The sequence below is a fragment of the Scomber scombrus genome, unplaced genomic scaffold (genome assembly GCF_963691925.1).
Source record: "Scomber scombrus unplaced genomic scaffold, fScoSco1.1 SCAFFOLD_209, whole genome shotgun sequence".
Classification (NCBI taxonomy): Eukaryota; Metazoa; Chordata; class Actinopteri; order Scombriformes; family Scombridae; genus Scomber; species Scomber scombrus.
In genome coordinates this window covers 49150-68815 of record NW_026910176.1, presented here as the reverse complement: position 1 = coordinate 68815, position 19666 = coordinate 49150, and the positions used below count along the sequence as shown (strand labels likewise).

The 19666-nt window shown below is 40.0% G+C and overlaps 1 protein-coding gene across 1 annotated transcript in view; it reads left to right on the top strand.

Moving 5' to 3' along the window:
• Nucleotides 1-3674: 3674 nt before the first annotated feature.
• LOC133976778 (extracellular matrix organizing protein FRAS1-like) overlaps nucleotides 3675-19666 on the top strand; it is a gene marked incomplete at both ends in the record, with an annotated part of 58963 nt that continues 42971 nt past the window's right edge. Inside the window, 4 exons of the mRNA XM_062414976.1 lie at nucleotides 3675-3818; nucleotides 9951-10091; nucleotides 11398-11538; nucleotides 11634-11801. Of these exons, the coding sequence (XP_062270960.1) occupies nucleotides 3675-3818; nucleotides 9951-10091; nucleotides 11398-11538; nucleotides 11634-11801 (594 nt within the window). The remainder of the gene's footprint in view (nucleotides 3819-9950; nucleotides 10092-11397; nucleotides 11539-11633; nucleotides 11802-19666) is intronic.

Here is a 19666-nt window from a genome sequence, read left to right as displayed (position 1 = left end):
TTCTTCTTCTTCTTCTTCTTCTTCTTCTTTTCTCTTCTTCATCTTCCTTCTTCTTCTTCTTCTTCTTCTTCTTCTTCTTCTTCTTCTTTCTTCTTCTTCTTCTTCTTCTTCTTCTTCTTCTTCTTCTTCTTCTTCTTCTTCTTCTTCTTCTTCTTCTTCTTCTTCTTCTTCTTCTTCTTCTTCTTCTGTCTGTTTCTTCATTTACATCTTAATCTTTAACCTCTACTTGTTACCACCTGTGTGTGTCTTCTTCTTCTCCTCACACTCCTTCTTCTTCTTCTTCTCCTCACACTTCTTCTTCTTCTTCTTCTCCTCACACTCCTCTTCTTCTTCTTCTCCTCACACTACTTCTTCTTGTTCTTCTTCTTCTTCTTCTCCTCACACTTCTTCTTCTTCTCCTCAGACTTCTTCCTCTCCCCACACTTCTTCTTCTTCTTCTTCTTCTTCTTCTTCTTCTTCTTCTTCTTCTTCTTCTTCTTCTTCTTCTTCTTCTTCTTCTTCTTCTTCTTCTTCTTCTTCTTCTTCTTCTTCTTCTTTTCTTCTTCTTCTTCTTCTTCTTCTTCTTCTTCTTCTTCTTCTGTCTGTTTCTTCATTTACATCTTAATCTTTACCTCTACTTGTTACCACCTGTGTGTGTCTTCTTCTTCTCCTCACACTCTTCTTCTTCTTCTTCTCCTCACACTTCTTCTTCTTCTTCTTCTCCTCACACTCCTTCTTCTTCTTCTTCTCTCACACTACTTCTTCTTGTTCTTCTTCTTCTTCTTCTCTCACACTTCTTCTTCTTCTCCTCAGACTTCTTCCTCTCCCCACACTTCTCCCACACTTCTTCTTCTTCTTCTTCTTCTTCTTCTTCTTCTTCTTCTTCTTCTTCTTCTTCTTCTTCTTCTTCTTCTTCTTCTTCTTCTTCTTCTTCTCCTCACACTTCTTCTTCTGCTTCTGCTTCTGCTTCTTCTTCTCCTCCTCCTCCTCACATTACTTATTCTTCTTCTCCTCACACTTCTTCTTCTTCTCCTCACACTTCTTCTTCTTCTTCTTCTTCTCCTCACACTTCTTCTTCTTCTCCTCCTCCTCACACTTCTTCTTCTCCTCCTCCTCACACTACTTCTTCTCACCTCCTCACACTTCTTCTTCTTCTTCTTCTTCTTCTTCTTCTTCTTCTTCTTCTTCTTCTTCTTCTTCTTCTTCTTCTTCTTCTTCTCCTCACACTTCTTCTTCTTCCTCACACTTCTTCTTCTTCTTCTCCTCACACTTCTTCTTCTCTTCCTCCTCACACTTCTTCTCTTCACACTTCTTCTTCTTCTTTCTTCTATTTCTTCTCACACTTCTTCTTCTCCTCCTCCTCACACTACTTCTCCTCACACTTCGTCTTCTTCTACTTCTCACACTTCTTCTTCTTCTTCTTCTCCTCACACTTCTTCTTCTCTTCCTCCTCACACTTCTTCTCCTCACACTTCTTCTTCTTCTATTTCTTCTCACACTACTTCTCCTCACACTTCTTCTTCTTCTCCTCACACTTCTTCTTTACCTCCTCACACTTTTTCTTCTTATTCTTCTTCTTCTTCTTCTTCTTCTTCTTCTTCTTCTCACACTTCTTCTTCTTCTTCTTCTTCTTCTTCTTCTTCTTCTTCTTCTCACACTTCTTCTTCTTCTTCTCCTTCTCCTCACACTTCTTCTTCTTCTTCTTCTTCTTATTCTCCTCACACTACTTCTTCTTCTTCGTACTAACCCTGTGAGGTGTTTATCTTCAGTATGTGGAGTAAAATAAACCGCACTCATAAAACTAAAGACTTCTTGGGTCGCGACAACCTGAATTTAATGTTTATGGAGGTGTTGTCAGGATTCATGAGCCCTTATAGGAAATCAACAAGAATACTTTTAGGTCCTATCAGCCAAATATTTATGTTGTCAAGCTCAACTGAGAAAAGGCTGTCAACTTTTAACTGTGTTTTCTGATTTTGAGGAACATTTTTGGACTTATTGTCGTGTACTGAGATGTAGAGATGACAGCAAACTGTAGATAAACAAGAAAATAATAACTACTCAGTGTTTGAAAAGGGTGAAGGATGAAGTAAACAACTTTATTCTAGTCCCACCCCCCCTTTTTTAAACTCTTAACAATCAAAATGAACCCAAAAAAAACATTCAAAACAACACATGAGGGAGAGTGTGTGTGTGTGTGTGTGTGTGTTAGTGTGTGTGTCCTTTTCTGGTTTATTTCTGTCTCTCCTTGTGTTTCTGTCACTCTCACACACACACACACACACACACACACACACACACACACACACACACACACACACACACACACACACACACACACACACTTTTACATAGACTCCCCACATAGCTCAGCTCACCACTGTTGCTAGTGTTGCTTTTAATAGCTCATAAAACACAAATGGTAACGGCTTAGACCACACACACACACACACACACACACACACACACACACACACACACACACACACACACACACACACACACACACACACACACACACACACACACAGGACTTATTTTATTTCTTCTATAATTACTGCCTTTGTAGTCATTGACCAATGGTGGAACATTATCATTAAAACATTTTATTTCCTATATTTTATCCCCACAATGAAAATATTGCAGAGTTACATTAAGAAATGTTTAAAAACATGTCCTGAAGAACCAGAGTTTGTACATGTTTTATCTCATTTATTACAAATCACAAATGGTACTTCACTGCTTTCTATTTTTCAAGTCCTGCTTTTTTTTCTTGGATGGTTTCTTTCTCTTCTTCTTCCTCCAGGCAGAGATTTTTTAAAAACAGTCTATATTTATGTAATCCATCACAGTGGCTCCTTCATGTCTGTTTTTATGGTTGCCGTGGTTACGTTAGTGTCACGTTTAATAGATGAGAAAGTAGAGGCTTGTTTTTACTTTATAACAGGAGTGTCAAAAGAAGGAAGGAAGGAAAGATGGAAGGAAGGAAGGAAGGAAGGAAGGAGGGAAGGAATGAAGGAAGGAAATTAAGACAGGAAGGAAGATAGGAAAGGAAGACAGGAAGGAAGAAAGGAAAGATGGAAAGAAGGAAAAGAAGAAAGGAAGGAGGGAGGGAAGGAAGGAAGGAATGAAGGAGGGAAGGAATGAAAGAAGGAAGGAAAAATGGAAGTAAGGAAAAGAAGACAGGAAGGCAGGGAAATAAGACAGGAAAGAAGGAAGGAAAATAAGAAAGGAAGGAAGGAAGGATGGAGGGAAGGAAAAGAAGACAGGAAGGAAGGACGGAAGGAAGGAATGATAAAAGGAAAAGAATACAGGAAAGAATGATGGAAGGAAAAGAAGACATGAGGAAGGAAAGAAGGAAAGAAAGAAAGAGGACAGGAAGGAAGGAAGGAAAAGAAGAAAGGAAGGACAGATGGAAGGAAGGAAAGATGGAGGGAAGGAAAGAGGGAAAGAAGGAAAAAAAGGGAGAAAGGGAAAAAGGAAGGAAAAGAAGGCAGGAAGGAAAGTGGGCCGGATTGGACCCCTCAGGGGGCCAGCTCTGGCCCACGGGCCTCATGTTTAACATCCCTGATTTACAACACAGTCACACTAACTTGAACGTAAACTCTTCTGTGACTTTTTAAAACCACTTAACACTGTTATCGTACTGTAAATATTTAATAATATTAAACATTTATCTCTTTATTTCCCACCAGGTTGTCATGAGTCGTGTTCAGAATGCAGCGGACCGAGCCAGCAGGAGTGTTCGTCGTGTTCGGACCCGGCCGCCTTGCTTAAAAACGGTGAATGTGTCCCAGACTGCAGCGCTGATTTCTACAGTCAAGAAGGCGTCTGTTACGGTAAAAAGATTCATATCTACTCCGTTAAAGAAGGATGTACGTTAAAAAGATGTTATGTCATTAAAGAGATGGATGGATGGAAAGGAAGGAAGGAAGGAAGGAAGGAAAAGAAGACAGGAATGAAGGAAGGAAAAGAAGACAGGAAGGAAGGAAGGAAGGAAAAGAAGACAGGAAAAGAAGATAGGATGGAAAGAAGGAAGGAAGGAAGGAAGGGGGGAAAGAGGGAAGGGAGGAATGAAGGAAGCAGGAATGAAGAAGACAGAATAGAAAGATGAAAGGAAGTAAGGAAGGAAAAGAAGACAGGAAAGAAGGAAGGAATGAAGGAAGGAAGGACGGAAAAGAAGACAGGAGGGAAGGAAGGACAGAAGGAACGAAGGAGGAAGGAAAAGAAGACAGGAAGCAAGGAAGAAAGGAACGAAGAAACGAAGGAAAATAAGGAAGGAAAGAAGGAAAAGAAAAGAGGAAGGAAAGAAGGAAGGAAGGAAGAAAGGATGGAAGGAAGGAAGGAAAAGAAGACAGGAAGGATAGAAGGAAGGAAGAAAAAGAAGACAGGAAGAAAAGTGGGCCAGACTGAACCCCTCGGCGGGCCGGTTCTGGCCCACAGTCCTTATGTTTGACATGTCATCGGTGTAGCAGTGTGACCTTCAAAGGGTTTTTTTGCCCCTAAACCAAAACAACCGATCATTGGGCTTTAAGATGCAGACGACACATTAGCAGCTTAAGTACGTCCAAGAATCATCTGAACCAGCCTGCAGGATACTAACATACTAAAATACTAAAATACCCAAATACACATTAAGGCTCTACCAGACTTTCATGTTAGTTTGAGTGTCGCTGCGCATGAAGAGTCACCGAAAATCCACCTTAACGTTGACATACACTCATTTAAAATGGATGGAAGGAAGGAAGGAAGGAAGGAAGGAGAGAGAAGAAGACAGGAAGGAAGGAAGGAAGGAAGGAAGGAAGGAAGGAGAGAGAAGAAGACAGGAAGGAATATAGTAAGGAAGGAAGGAAGGAAAATAAGACAGGAAGGAAGGAAGGAGAGAGAAGAAGACAGGAAGGAATAAAGGAAGGAAGGAGAAGACAAGAAGGAAGGAAAAGAAGACAGGAAGGAATGAAGGAAGGAAGGAAGGAAGGAAGGAGAGAGAAGAAGACAGGAAGGAATAATGGAAGGAAGGAAGGAAGAAAGGAAAATAAGACAGGAAGGAAGGAAGGAAAAGAAGACATGAGGGAGGAAGGAAGGACAATAAGACAGGAAAGAAGGAAGGAAGGAGAGAGAAGAAGACAGGAAGGAATAAAGGAAGGAAGGAAGGAAAGAAGGAAAGAAAGAGAGAAGGAAGGAAAGATGGAGGAAAGAGGGGAGGAAGAAAGGAATGACAGATGGAAAGAGGGAATGATACATTTGCAGCTTAAATACTATATATATACATTCCATATGCGAGACTTGGTTGCTATGGGATTCTCCCTAGCAACGCCTTACATCTCCTCCTGGGAGGATTCCGATGTGTTCCCCAGGAGAGCATGTTTCAGGTCTCCTATCTATTGGATGTGCTGCAGGAATCCTAATCAAGTGACCTAACATCACCTCAGCTGCCTCCTTATGATGAGAAGGAGAAGCAGCTCTACTCCGAGCTCTCCACACAGCTCAAACCTAAATATTAAAAGTCCACTAGAGCTACCCCCAAGATTTTAACTCTAAACTGTGACACTATAGTATTTTACTCTATTATATACAATACTGTGCAAAAGCCTTAAGCCACCACCACCATTAAAAACAGAAAATACAGGACATATGTACACAAAATCTTACATTAATTATTAAATATTATTATTATTAATTAAGATTCCTTTCCATTTAGGTTTAATAGAGCCAGATTCCTGCTATTGCTTGAGTGTAAGGGGAAATACTTGCCACTTTTTATTCTATAGAAGATGTTTTTTGTGATTTTTTTAATATTGCATACATATTTCCTGTATTTCCTGGTTGTATTCTAATAAAGAGACTATATAAATAATTATATATGGTCATTATAGCAATGCTAAAACAACAGATCTAATGGTAGCCTAAGACTTTTGCACAGTACTGTTTATATTATTACATATTATATATCTTATTCTAGTAAGTCTTTTATATCTACTATACCTTATACGTATCTTACTCCAACTTTTTACATTTAAAAAAAATAGAGAATCAACTTTATTTTAGCTTTTGAGGTTTAATTCTAGTTTTTTGTTACCACTGTTTCAATTTACTGATTTCTTATTTTTCCAGTTTTCTATATGACACTCATTTCCTGTTGTAAAATGTAAATTAAAAAGAAGTATACTAATAGTCTAGTTGAACTACTCTAAACAATTCAGCTCTAAGTTGTGACACTTTTGGACGATAAATATTATTTTATTTTACTTTTTAAAGGTTATTTTTTGAACCCACTTTATTTTATTTTAGCTTTTTGTTGTTGTGTTTTTTGACTGATTTCTTATTTTTCTGGGTTTCTTTTAGAGAACTTGAGCTGTTCAGACATGTTTGACAGGAAGGTAGAGGACTAAAAAACTAAATTATAGTTAGAAAAATACATTTGCTGTCAAGTCAGTGTGACTCCAAACAAAACCTCTGTCATCCAAAAGCTTTCAAACTCAAGAGAGACTGGATTTATTGTAGATTAAAGTCTGATTCAGTCCATCTGAAATACTCAAACTGAACTTCACCCTCCTGTTGTCCTCCTGGGTCAAATTGACCCCATCTCTTTTGACTGTTCCTTCCTTCTTTCTTTCCTTCCTTCCTTCGTTCCTTCCTTCCTTCCTTCCTTCCTTCCTTCCTTCCTTCCTTCCTTCCTTCCTTCCTTCCTTCTTCCTCCCTCCCTCCCTTCCCTTCCTTACTCCTTTCTTTCATTCCTTCCTTCCTTCCTTCCTCCTTCCTTCCTTACTCCTTTCTTTCCTTCCTTCCTTCCTTACTCCTTTCCTTCCTTCCTTCCTTACTCCTTTCTTTCCTTCCTTCTTTCCTTCCTTCCTTCCTTCCTTACTCATTTCCTTCCTCCCTCCCTTCCTTCCTTACTCCTTTCTTTCCTTCCTTCCTTCCTTACTTATTTCCTTCCTTCCTCCCTCCATCCTTACTCCTTTCCTCCCTTCCTTCCTTCCTTCCTTACTCCTTTCTTTCCCTCCTTCCTTCCTTCCTTACTCCTTTCCTTCCTTCCTTCCTCCCTTCATCCTTACTCCTTTCCTTCCTTCCTTCCTCCCTCCATCCTTACTCCTTTCTTTCCTTCCTTCCTTCCTTCCTTCCTTCCTTCCTTCCTTCCTTCCTTCCTTCCTTCCTTCCTTCCTTCCTTCCTTCGTTGCTCCTGTCCTTCCTTGACTAGAGGACAACAGGAGGGTGAATAAAGAGTGAAAGTTCATCTCATATCAGACACATTAAGGGTCACAGAAAGCTCAGTAAACAGTAACATCATCTGAGACAAGAAGAAGTTTAAAAGTGAAGTGAACTGGAGGTGAAGGTTTGTTTTTTTTGTGTTTTTTTAGTCCTCCTGGAGTTTCTTGCCAACATTAATTCCACGCGGTGCCAAAACGATAACTCAGCAGTAGTCGAAGTTGGCCAACAAACAATTTAAGAAAATACAATAATTAGGATCTCTCTGGTTTGCACTAATGAGGATTCAGAAGCTCCAGCAGCAGCAGAATAAAGACTTCCTGTATGAATATGGATGGTTTCTATTTTGGAGCGTTAAGATGAAGAGGAGTGAGAATAGGCTTCCCCGAGGGTGACGGTGAACTCAGCAGAATGTAGCCCAGTATTTCCTTTCCTTAAAAAAATTCACCTGGAAGCTTTTTCTTTTTTTCCCCCTGCAGCTAATGTTGAAGTTGAAGCACTCTTATAGAAAATGTCAGAAACTAGAAGGGACTTTCTTTTTTTTTGGAGGGAAAAAGGTTAGATGTATTAGAATCTGCCAGTTTGTGCTCAGGATGGAGGGAGGGAGGAAGGAAGGAAGGAAGGAAAGGAAGGAAGGAAGGAAGGAAGGGAGGAATAAGGAAGGAAAGGAGGAAGGAAGGAAGGAACGAAAGAAGGAAGGAAGGAAGGAAGGAAGGGAGGGAGGGAGGAAGGAAGGGAGGAATAAGGAAGGAAGGAAAGAAGGAACGAAAGGAGGAAGGATGGAAGGAGGAAGGAAGGAAGGAAGGGAGGGAGGGAGGGAGGAAGGAAGGAAGGAAGGAAGGAATGAAAGAAGGAAGGAAATAAAGGAAGGAAGGAAGGAGGAAGGAAGGAAAGAAGGAATGAAAGAAGGAAGGAAAGAAAGGAGTAAGTAAGGGAGGGAGGAAGGAAGGAAGGAAGGAAGGAATGAAAGAAGGAAGGGAGGGAGGAAGGAAGGAAGGAAGGAAGGAATGAAAGAAGGATGGAAAGAAAGGAGGAATGGAGGGAAGATGGAAGGAAGGAAGGAAGGAAGGAAAGAAGGAAGGAAGGAAATAAAGGAGTAAGGAAGGGAGGGAGGAAGGAAGGAAGGAATGAAAGAAGGAAGGAAGGAAAGATAGAAAGGATTAAGGAAGGAAGGAAGGAAAGGAGTAAGGAAGGAAGGAACGAAAGGAGGAAGGATGGAAGGAAGGTATGAAAGAAGGAAGGAAAGAAATGTGTAAGGAAGGAGGGAGGATGGAAGGAAGGAAGGAAGAAAAGGAGTAAGGAGGGAGGGAGGAAGGAAAAAGGAAGGAAGGAAGGAAAGAAAGGAGTAAGGAAGGGAGGGAGGAAGAAGGAAGGAAAGGAGGAAGGAAGGAAGGAAGGAAGGAAGGAAGGAAGGGAGAGAAGAAGGAAGGAATGAAACAAGGAAGGAAGGAAGGAAAGAAAGGAGTAAGGAAGGAGGGAGGAAGAAGGAAGGAAGGAAAGGAGTAAGGAAGGAGGGAGGGAGGAAGGAAAGGAAGAAGGAAGGAAGGAATGAATGAAAGAATGTAGCCCAGTCTTTTGTTTCATTTTTTTTTTAAAATCACCTTGAAGCTTTTTCTTTTTTTCCCCCCTTATAGAAAATGTCAGAAACTAGAAGGGACTTTCTTTTTTTGGAGGGAAAAAGGTCAGACACATTAGAATCTGCCAGTTTAAGCTCTGAGGTCTATTTAAGAAATGTCAACATCTGGAGAAGCTGAAGGGTTTCTCCTTTTTCTTCCTTCCTCAGGGGTTTCCTGCTTTTCATTTGATAGCTGTCCTCTTTTCTTTCTTTTCCCGTTGCCCTCCAGCATGCTGTAACTTTTCCTCTGTTTAGATTGAAGGAAAGACGAGTCGGAGCGTGTTCACGTGTCAAAGTGTCATGTCATTATGAACCGCTACACACACACACACACACACACACACACACACACACACACACACACACACACAGAGACACACACACACACACACAATGAACTCAAGAGTAAAATGTCAGTCAACAGTTACGTGAATTAAGTTTTCTTTTGACACATTTTGACTTGTTTATGGGTTTATGTTGAACCTGCTTTCTTTCTTTCTTTCTTTCTTTCTTTCTTTCTTTCTTTCTTTCTTTCTTTCTTTCTTTCTTTCTTTCTTTCTCTTCTTCCTCCTTTTTCTTTTTTCTCCTCTTCCTCTCTTTTCTTTCTCTTACTCATTCTTGTTCTTCCTTTCTCTTTTTCTTTCTTTTCTGTCTTTCTCTTCTTTCTTTTCTTCCTCCTTTTTCTTTTTTTCTCCTCTTCCTCCTTTTTCTTTCTTTCTTTCTCTCTCTCTTTCTTTCTTTCTTTTTCTTTTTCTTTCTCTTAGTACTTCTTGTTCTTCCTTTATTTCCTCCCTCCTTTATCTTTCTTTCTTTCTCCTATTCCTCCTTTCTCTTTTTCTTTCTTTCTTTCTTTCTTTATTTTCTTTCTCCTTTTTCCCTTTTCTCCTCTTCCTTTTTCTTTCTCTTAGTACTTCTTGTTCTTTCTTTCTCTTTGTCCTACTTTATCTTCCTCCTTTCTTTGTCTTTCTTTATCCTCCTACTTTTTGTTCTTCCTTTATTTCTTTCCTTCTCCTTTTCCTCCTTTCTTTCTCTTCTCCCCCCTTTATCTTTCTTCTCTTCTCCTCTTTCTTTCTTTCTTTCTTTCTTTCTTTCTTTCTTTCTTTCTAGGTGGATAAAATATGTAATATTTATCATTCTTTTGTGCCGTTCACAGCCTGCGATTCGTCCTGTGCCTCCTGTTTCCCTGACAACCCCAAGTGCATGAGCTGCCCACCGGGGACTTTGATGCATCATGGGAAATGTATTCCACAGTGTCCGACTCACCATTACCAAGACAACCACAGCAGATGCAGAGGTAGGTTATATCCTTACAGGTTGATTGATGTTAGCAGGTGTTTCCTAATTAAAACAAATGTTCGTATAGTTGGTTAAAGAGTATTTTAATCAACGTTTTGCCTCGTGGTTATTCCTGCTGCTGCTTCCCGTCTGATATTGACACATCATTTATTTTAATAAAGTAGTTTTCTGTATGACCACACATACATAACACATGTTTTCATCTACTGCAGTTTAAGTGGATGCTTTAAGAAATGTGGCAAAGAAGAAGAAAAAGCAGCTCCAGCATAATTTTTCAATATGCTGAATTTACACCGTATTCAGGCATAAAAAACATGTTAAAACATTTTAATAGTTCATCTTATTTGTTCATTTTCAATAAAAACGAGAGCAGGTGCAATAAATCTCACTTTTATATGAATTCAAAGTCTCTCAACTTTAAGTATGTCAGGTATGCAGGCTGACCTAAAAAGCTTCCTGTACAGTTCTTATAATCTACAGTAGTACTTTATTTATTATTATTATAGTATAATGTTTTTTAACCTTTGTGTCGTCCTCCCGGGTCAAATTGACCCAGTCTGATTTGACTGTTCCTTCTTTCCTTCCTCCATCCCCCTTTCTTCCTTCCTTCTGTCCTTCCTCCCTCCCTCCTTCTCTCTTTCTCTCTTTCTTTCTTTCCCCCATCTTCCTCCCTTCTTTCTTTCTTGTCTTTCTTTCCTGTCTTTCTTTCCTTCCTTCCTTCCTTCCTTCCTTCCTTCCTTCCTTCCTTCCTTCCTTCCTTCCTTCCTTCCTCTTTTTATTTCTCACTTCCTTCCTTCCTTCTTTCCTCCGTCCTTCCTTCCTTCCTTTCCTTTCTCCCTTCCTTCCTCCCTCTTTTCCTCCCTTCCTCCCTCCCTTCCTCCCTTCCTCCCTCCCTCCTTTCCTTCCTTCTTCTTCTGTTCCTTCCTTCCTTCTTCCTCCCTCCTTTCCTTCCTTCCTTCCTTCCTCCTTCCTTCCTTCCTTCCTTCCTTCCTTCTTTCCTCCCTCCCTCCTACCTTCCTTCATTACTTCTTTCCTCCGTCCTTCCTTCCTTCTTCCTCCCTTCCTCCCTCCCTTCCTTCCTTCCTTCTTCCTCCCTTCCATCCTTTCCTACCTTCTTCCTCCCTTCCTCCCTCCCTCCCTCCCTTCCTTCCTCCCTCCCATCCTTCCTTCTTCCTCCCTTCCTTCCTTGACTCGAGGACAACAGGAGGGTTAAACTGAGATTGTATTGATTCATATGTAAATCATCATGTTTTTGTTCATTCTTTCCTCTTCCTCTTCCTCTTCCTCTTCCACTTCCTCCTCAGCCTGCCACAGCTCCTGCGTGTCATGTTGGGGTCCGTCCGTGTCCCAGTGTACGCTATGTGCAGACGGCCTCCTCCTCCACCAGGGACAGTGTGTGGAGGCCTGCGGGGAAGGACTCTACTCCCAGGACGACACCTGCCAAAGTAAACAAAGCAAAAAAACATCTTTATGATTGATTTTTTCCCCCCATCGCTGCCAGTCCGACCTTTTGATAACCTTTCATCTCCCCTGCGTCCAGACTGTCATCCTACGTGTCGCTCCTGTGTGGGACCTTTATCCTCCGACTGTCTCCGCTGCCTCAAACCGGAGGAAGTCCTCCTCCTGCAGTCCAGTCACCTTCAGCAAGGCGTCTGCACAGCTGGATGCTCCGATAACAGCTTCCTGGATGACATGCAGACGTGCAGAGGTGAGTGCATGAAGGGTTTATTTTGTTTATTTCATGTTTTATTAAGTAGAAGTGATAAATAAAAGGCCTGGCTAGAATCTCTGTGTTTTAATTTAACAAGTTACGAGGCTAATTAAAAGTTATCATGAGTCACTTAGTGTTAAACCTTCGTGTCATCCTCCCGGGTCAAATTGACACTGTCTGTTTTGACTGTTCCTTATTTCCTCCCATCCTTCCTTCCATATGTCCTTCCTCCCTCCTCCCTTCTCTCTGTTTTTCCTTCCTCACTCTTTCCTCCCTTCCTTCTTTCCTTCCTGCATCCCCCTTTCTTCCTTCCTTCTGTCCTTCCTCCCTCCCTTCCTTTTTTCCTCCCTACCTCCTTCCTCCCTTCCTCTGTCCTTCTTTCCTTCCTTCTTCCCTTCCTCTTTTCCTTCCTTATTTCCCCTCCCTCCTACCATTCTTCCTTCCTCCCTCCTACCTTCCTTCCTTCTTTCCTTCACCCTTCCTTCCTCCCTCCTTTCCTTCCTTCTTCCTTCCTCCATTCCTTCCTCCCTCTTTTCCTCCCTTTCATCCTTCCTTCCTCCCTCCTTTCCTTCCTTCTTCCTCCCTTCCTTCCTTGACTCGAAGACAACAGGAGGGTTAAAACAGGTTAGGTATCACCAGCACTAATGTCAAGCCTAATGAAAGTAAACAAAATCTAATTAGAGTGTAGCGGGTCTAGAAGGTTTGAGCCAGTGTGTGATTTTGGTGGTATGAGAAGTAAAGTGAGAAAAGAAACTTGTACTACAGAACAAATTTGTCTGTTAAAATGTATCTTCATTATCTTAACCCTTACATACTGTTCAGAGTCAAAATTTTAGAGCTGTAAAAACACCATATACAGATTTATTTCAGCCAGATTTTTCCTAATGTGACCCACAGTTTACACAAATGGAAATAAAACACATCTTTTTTTTTGTGTGCAGCTGATGCACATTTTTAGGAAGCATGTCTATGTTCCCACAGCTCTATGTTCCCTTGGTTTAATAATAAAATAATTTCAAGTATTTTTATAGATGAAAAATCAGGTTAAGGGGGGCAACAACACATTATATGTATTAGGGAATGATCATACCTGTGCTGTGGGAGCACAGGGCCTAATTTTGATGGGAGAAAATGTATTAGCAATGGGGGAACATAGGGATGACCCCCATTTGGATATCTGCAAATGTACAAATTGGACCTGTGTTTATTAATAGAAAAAATCTAAAATCAGCATTTTAACATGTTGTTGTATTCATCATATTCTATAAAATGTTCTCCTGAACCATAAAACAGTGATTCACAGTGATTGTGAATGTCTTTTTTCACAAAATGAGTAATCAAACATTTATTATTAATGACTGATGGGTAACTTATGAATGTGAATTGGTGTAGAGACTAATTATGAGTGGGAATATGAACAGTATGTAAAGGGTTAAAAACAGTTTGAAAGTTTTAAAAGTAGTTTATTTTTAAAGAAAAACACTTTGAAATGTTTTTAAAAAGCTCATTTAAAAAGCATTTCAGTGTTTTTAAAAGCTGTTTTCAATGTGTCAAATGTTCCAAAAAAATCATTTATAATGTTTAAAAAAGCTTTATGAGTATCTTAAGGCTCATACTCGGAGTCTAGTAGATACCAGAGTCTTTCACTTCCATCGTCCTGCACTGGTTTTCACATCATAATTGCACATAACTGATATCTGACACAGTGGTATGTGTGTTATAGCTGAGGTAGAGGCTCTCTACTGTGTGTGTGTGTGTGTGTGTGTGTGTGTGTGTGTGTGTGTGAGAGAGTGTCATTACTGAGCTGTAGCCCTGCTGTTCATCATGTTAACGGTAATCTTGTAAAGCTTTCAATGCAGCACAGTAAGTTATCGGCGGGTCGTGTGTTGTGTTTATTGCCACAGTAAAGGAATAAATCTTCGTGTTATTTGTATGAGCGACCGCGGCTCTCTGAGGAGGCTCAGCGTCTCTTATCAGATCTGTAAAATACTTCCAGCGGCTCTGTGTGAGAGACACAAACTGAGGCTGTAGTTATCAGTGTTCGGATGTTTATACATGGCGGCTTTTTCTTTAATGTGAAACTAATGAACTTTTAATTAACACTGAACATCATCTGAGTATTTCCTGCTCTTTTAAATATGTTTTTCTTTTTCTTCTTCAGTTACAGTTACCGTGATATATCGTTGATTATTTCTATGTGATATATCGTTTACTGCAGAATCACCTTTTTTGTGATATATTGGTTATTCCATTGCGATATATTGTGTATTACAGAATCACCTTTGTTGGGATATATCGTAGATTCTTTGCGATATATCGAGTATTGTAGAATCACCTTCGTTGCGATATATCGTAGATTATTTTCGATATATCGTGTATAGCAGAATCACCTTTGTTGGGATATATCGTAGATTATTTGTGATATATCGAGTATTGCAGAATCACCGTCATTGCGATATATCGTAGATTGTTTGCGATATATCGTGTATTGCAGAATCACCTTTGTTGGAATATATCGTAGATTCTTTGTGATATATATAGAGTATTGCAGAATCACCTTCGTTGCGATATATCGTAGATTATTTGCGATATATCGAGTATTGCAGAATCACCTTTGTTGCGATATATCGTAGATTCTTTGTGATATATTGTGTATTGCAGAATCACCTTTGTTGGGATATATCGTAGATTCTTTGCGATATATCGTGTATTACAGAATCACCTTCGTTGCGATATATCGTAGATTATTTGCGATATATCGAGTATTGCAGAATCACCTTTGTTGCGATATATCGTAGATTCTTTGCGATATATCGTGTATTGCAGAATTACCTTAGTTGCGATATATCGTAGATTCTTTGCGATATATCGAGTATTGCAGAATCACCTTCGTTGCGATATATCGTAGATTCTTTGCGATATATCGAGTATTGCAGAATCACCTTCGTCGCGATATATCGTAGATTCTTTGCGATATATCGTGTATTGCAGAATCACCTTTGTTGCAATATATCGTAGATTCTTTGCGATATATCGTGTATTGCAGAATCACCTTTGTTGGGATATATCGTAGATTCTTTGCGATATATCGTGTATTGCAGAATCACCTTCGTTGCGATATATTGTAGATCAGTGGTCTCCAACCCTGCTCCTGGAGAGCTACTGCCCTGCATGTTTTAGGTATCTCCTCACTCTAACACACCTGATTCTAATAATCAACTCGTTATCAAGCCCTTTGACGAGCCTCAGCTGCTTGATAACGAGTTAGAGTGAGGAGATACCTAAAACATGCAGGGCAGTAGCTCTCCAGGAGCAGGGTTGGAGACCACTGTTGTAGATTCTTTGCGATATATCGTGTATTGCAGAATCACCTTCATTGCGATATATCGTCGATTGTTTGTGATATATCGAGTATTGCAGAATCACCGTCATTGCGATATATCGTAGATTGTTTGCGATATATCGTGTATTGCACAATCACCTTTGTTGGGATAGATCGTAGATTCTTTGCGATATATCGAGTATTGCAGAATCACCTTTGTTGCGATATATCGTAGATTCTTTGCGATATATCGTGTATTGCAGAATCACCTTCGTTGCGATATATCGTAGATTCTTTGCGATATATCGTGTATTGCAGAATCACCTTTGTTGGGATATATTGTAGATTCTTTGCGATATATCGTGATTGCAGAATCACCTTCGTTGCGATATATCGTAGATTCTTTGCGATATATCGTGTATTGCAGAATCAACTTTGTTGTGATATATCGTAGATTCTTTGCGATATATCGTGTATTGCAGAATCACCTTTGTTGCGATATATTGTAGATTCTTTGCGATATATCGTGATTGCAGAATCACCTTCGTTGCGATATATCGTAGATTATTTTTGATATATCGAGTATTGCAGAATCACCTTCGTTGCGATATATCGTAGATTCTTTGTGATTTATCGTGTATTGCAGAATCACCTTCGTTGCGATATATCGTAGATTATTTCATATATCGCAGAATCACCTATGTTTTTCTCTCTACTTGAGTTACATTTATCGTGATATATTATATATATTATATTATATATGATATATTGTCTTTGTAATATATCGTGGATTACAGAATCACCTTAGTTGTGATGCAGTGATTATTTCTGTGTGTTATATCGAGTATCACAGAATTGCCTATGTTGATATATATCATTGATTATTTCTGTGTGTTATATTGTGTATTGTAGAATCACCTTTATTGTGATATATCGTAGATTCTTTGTGATGTATTATATATTTTTTCTTTGCAATATATCGTGTATTGCAGGATATCCTTCGTTGTGATATATCGTTGATTATTTATTTGTGGTATATCAAGTATCGTAGAATTGCCTTTGTTGTGATATAGCTTAGATTCTTTGTGATATATCTTGTATTGCAGGAGATCCTTTGTTGTGATATATCGAATATTTCTGTGATATATCGTGTATCACAGAATTGCCTATGTTGAGATATATCGGTAATTACGTCTTCATGATCGCAGAATCTCCTTTGTTGTGAAATATTGTTATTGTGAGAAGAAAAACATTATAGTATTGTATGAGTTCACCAGTGATTCCCAGCCTTAGTATGTATGCAGACACCTGATGTAGGTTGTCTGTGAGCATGACATTGTGAGTATAATGAGCTATTTTTAAGATGAAGGTGGAGAGTCTGTCAAGTAAGAATAATTATCACCAGCCTCCAAACACCCACAAAACACTCACCACTGCAAATACCTCCTACTTGCCTGAAGTTGTTGTTTTAAAAAAAAAAAAGAAGTAGGATGACAAAGACAAAAACAGAAATGAAAACACTATAATCAATTTTCTTTACCTCCCTTCTACCTCCAACCGTGTGCTGTGAAATTATATCCATTCCCCACAATCGCTGCTCTACTCTTATTTCTTACCTCCTTGTTCACTGTTGGTGCCCACTGACTGCACAGTGCTCAGTATTTGGCAGGAAGGACGGTATTTGTTCTACCTGCTGTCTCTTTCCTCGAGCGCAGCCAACTCATTCGCCAACGCTGGCGTTTCGTTCAGCTCCACTTTTCCTCTCGGCTCACTTTTCATCTGCTGGAGCTGCTGTTAACCGAAATTAGATGAAACACCCACTGCCAAGCATTGGATTTATAGCTCATGCTTTTATAAAGATTACATTTCAGGTATTCACTTGACAGAGAGACCTACAAGTGGTCTTCAAAGCTTGAGATCACTGAGGTTCATTTTTCCACTATATGTTTTTTGGGAAATCCTCACTTTTTAAGCTGCTACCATAGAAATATCTACTGGTAATTACTGGTTTATGACTATTGAGTACTGCTTCATCATTATGTCCAACAAGTCTTCAGTACTAGACAACAAAAAAAGTGTTTGTCACTGTCAGACATGATAGTCCAAAGCTTGTGGCAATAAATCATGTAGTTTTTTGAGATTTTTCACTCAAAAATACACAAATATGCCAAAGGAAAGAGCCTGGCCAATCAACAGAGTCCTTCACATTCATCAACTGAGCTCCTATATCTGTACAAAATATTGTGCCAATCCATGAAGTAAACGGTGAGATGTTTCAAGTACCATTTTGAACCTGTTGGTTGTGCCAGAAATAGAAAAGTTTACTAATAATTACTGGTTTATGACGATTGAGTGCTGCTTTATCACTATGTCCAACAAGACTTCAATGCCAAACAATAAAACAGGTGTTGGTCACTGTCTTCCAAAATGATCCATATAACTGTTTTCTCATCTGCCACAGACACGAAAGTTTGTACCACATTTCGTGGCAATCAATCAAGTAATTTTTTTTAGATATTTCACTCAAAACCACACATATGCCAGAGGAAAGAATATCTGGCATTCAGATTAATTGTCTGGGCTCCATGGATATCTGCACCAAATCTCATGCCAGTCCATGAAGTAGATGGTGAGATGTTTCAAGTACAAATTTAGACCTGTTGGTGGCGCCACATGAAAAGCCAAAGCAAAAATTGTTGGGATTAATTTTCAGGGCACAATGTCTCTACAGAATTTCATGGATATTCATGTGATAGTTGCAGAGATATTTCAGTCAGGATGAAAGTGGTGTACTGACCGACATCGCCAAATGGAGCATAAATCTACGCTGCTAGCATAGCTGAAAATGTATCGTCACAAAGCTGAAAACATGGCAGATTTCTTACCTCATGAAAAGTCAATGTTCTGGAGTCTGGTTTCACAGGACAGGTGTTACGTTGCCACAGTCTCGGGAGAAATCCTGATGCAATGTGAAAGAAAGAGACTCCCCCTTCTTCCCCAACTCCCAATAACCACCAGCAATGATGAAGTTTGAGCAATTTATTGAAAATCTTAAGCTTCAAAGTGAACTATAGCTGAACCACCTAGACTTACCAACTGAAAGAACAAAACCACTAACCAAATTAGAGAAAGAAAACCAAATTGAACAAAAATGCTACCCACCCCTACATAATTTGGGCTGGTTTCTTCACACAAGCTAAATTACAAGCATTTCACAATGGCACAAGTTGGGAGAGAAGCTGGATGAAAACTGGCCTTATAACTGCTGCGAGTCTGGAGGCGGTTCCCAATCAGCTTCTGGGATCGACCCACAGACTCACAGTCACAATCATTTAATTAGCTCAGTTCACCTTCAGCCTGTCACACACAAAGACTATAGTCCTAGTGGCGGTGTTCCTGATTGGTGCGGCATTTCCCCCCCGTCCAGCGCTCCAATCTCAATCCAACAATCAGCGGCTTTTTTTTAACATCATTACTAGACGAGGCCTAGAAAGACTTATTTTCATTGTTTTCTTTGTTTAGATAGACATTTAGCTCCAGTTTAGGAGTCCTCTTTTGGTTATATGTGTTTGCTGATTGGCGCAGCATCCATCGGCCCTTTTTCCTTTTTGATAATTTCCTTCCTCCGTTTTGTATTATTATAATTTTTGTTTAACTTTGGCTGTAACATCTGGTTTTTATGTTGCTTCCCCTAGCTAGCTGGGTTGAAACAACTAGAGAGAGAGAGAGAGAGAGAGAGATCCATAAATGCACAGAATTAAGGAAGGGAGGAAAGGAGGGAGGGAGAAAGGAAGAGAGGAAAGGAAAGAAGGAAAGAAGGAAGGGAGGAAGGAAGGAAGGAAGGAAGGTAGGAGGGAGGGAGGGAGAAAGGGAAAGAGGAATGGAGGAGGGAAGGACAGAGGAAAGAAGGAAGGAAGGTAGGAGAGAGGGGGGAAAGAGAGAAGGAGGGAGGAAAGAAGGAAGGTAGGGGGAGGAAAGAAAGAGAGAAGGAGGGAGGGAGGAAAGAAGGAAAGGAAAGAAGGAAGCGAGGAAGAAAGGGGGATAGAGGAAGGAAAGAAGGAAGGGAGGAAACAGAGAGGAATGAAAGAAAGAGAGAAGGAGGGAGGGAGGAAAGGAAGGAAGAAAGGGGGTGGAGGGAGGAAAGAGAGAGCAAGGAAAAAAAGAGAGAAGGAGGGAGGGAGGAAGGAAGGAACAGTCAATTTGACCCGGGAGGACGACACAACGGTTAATATTTAGCAGAGAAACAAAGTAACTATACCTGTTAAACTAAGGTGTTACATTGGATTTCCCTCTGAAATGTTTTTACAGTAGAAATGCTGCACTTGATATATTGTACTTTGAGTGAAGGTCTTACAGTAGGATGCCTCATGGAGGAGGTGTGGGGGTTTATACCGTGTTGCAAGTGTTGCTCATCTTTCATGTCGTGAACAGACAAACTTGGGACTCCAGGGAGTGAAAACACAATGCAGACCTTCAGTGTTGTATTACACAATTGTTTTTATTTTTTATCTTGGAAACTTAAATCCGGACTGGAGGTGTG